The 1,201-nt window shown below is 33.2% G+C and overlaps 1 protein-coding gene across 1 annotated transcript; it reads right to left on the bottom strand.

The window, feature by feature from the left end:
• Window positions 1-426: 426 nt before the first annotated feature.
• Window positions 427-1,201, bottom strand: LOC110787702 (pathogenesis-related protein 1-like). The gene has a single exon (XM_021992342.2). The coding sequence runs from the start codon at window positions 1,131-1,133 to the stop codon at window positions 642-644; it is 492 nt and encodes a 163-aa protein (XP_021848034.2). The 5' UTR covers window positions 1,134-1,201; the 3' UTR covers window positions 427-641.

Here is a 1,201-nt window from a genome sequence, read left to right as displayed (position 1 = left end):
GAAGTGCTAGTTTCTCTACCAATGAAATCAGGCAGAAAAGTGAAAATGTTCGGGAAAAAAGCACTTTAAAATTCCTAAAGCAAAAAAAAAAAATTTGAAAAAGGGGAAATATAGAAGTTGTGAATAAATAAATAGTAGTTTATGTCATTTGGAAAAAAGAAGGGTGAAGAATGAACCTAATACTTTTGAATTCGTTGTGTTGGTCGGAGTAAATTTTATTTTTTGTTTGTTTAGGAATTACCAAATGATGTATTCTTAGTACCCGTTTTAACCAAGCCTAACCTAGTTTTAAGAATTTATTTTCTTTTATTATTAATGACTTTTTCACTAAATGAATTAAATATTGCAATCATAACTTACCAACATCGGGAATTCAAGGTAATATCACATCGGCAATGTATCAATTTTTTCGTACGACATAAAAAATTAATGTCTAAGAGATTGTCAATTTAGTCATAAATCAGGCACCATATATTTTAATCAACAATGTTGCTATAACATATTAGCAACATCTAATGTATAATCTCTACGTTACACATATACTAGGCATGTTTTTGTTTAAAAAAATATAAAATGACTAAAGAGGCATTATGAGAAAAATTCAAAACATAGTTTCCTTTCTACCAAACAATGCTTAATGCTTAATAAGGCTTCTCCCCAACAACATTTCCAGGAGGATAATAATTGCAAGTAACAAAAGTGCCCCCATTTCGGCATTTTTCTCTAGCGCACCCAACACTTTTGGTATCTTTCCAAATAATTTGTGTGTAATGCCCACACGAGTCTTTGCAAGTATTAGAACCATAATTGTAATCGAGTTTTTCAGTGAGCCAAAAATCAACGGCTGCAGTTGCACTTAAATCCCCAGGGCTCATTGCTATGTTCTCACCGTAAATTGGGCTTTCAGAGTGTTGTAATTTGCAATCTAATGCTCTCTTTTTAGCATATGATCTAGCAAAATCTTCAAGAGTCTTGTTCCAAACTAAGGGGGGTTCCATCACCTTAGCACGGGCCGCATTGGTTGGTATGAGGTATTGTAATTTCCATCTGGATACAGATGATGCCCAACATATGTGGGCCATGGTTAACCCACTTACCAAAACAATGGCTAGATAAATATTTGAAATAACCATTGTTTCGGGTGAGTTTTTTTATTAGGTGAGAGTTTGAGAAGAGGAAAGCGCAAAATAAATAAATGATA

This window comes from Spinacia oleracea, chromosome 6, assembly GCF_020520425.1.
Source record: "Spinacia oleracea cultivar Varoflay chromosome 6, BTI_SOV_V1, whole genome shotgun sequence".
Taxonomy (NCBI): Eukaryota; Viridiplantae; Streptophyta; class Magnoliopsida; order Caryophyllales; family Amaranthaceae; genus Spinacia; species Spinacia oleracea.
This window is presented reverse-complemented; position numbering and strand designations above follow the sequence as displayed.

Excerpts from the sequence above, each read along its gene's own strand:
- LOC110787702 (XM_021992342.2), bottom strand. The coding sequence starts at position 1,133 with ATGGTTATTTCAAATATTTATCTAGCCATTGTTTTGGTAAGTGGGTTA.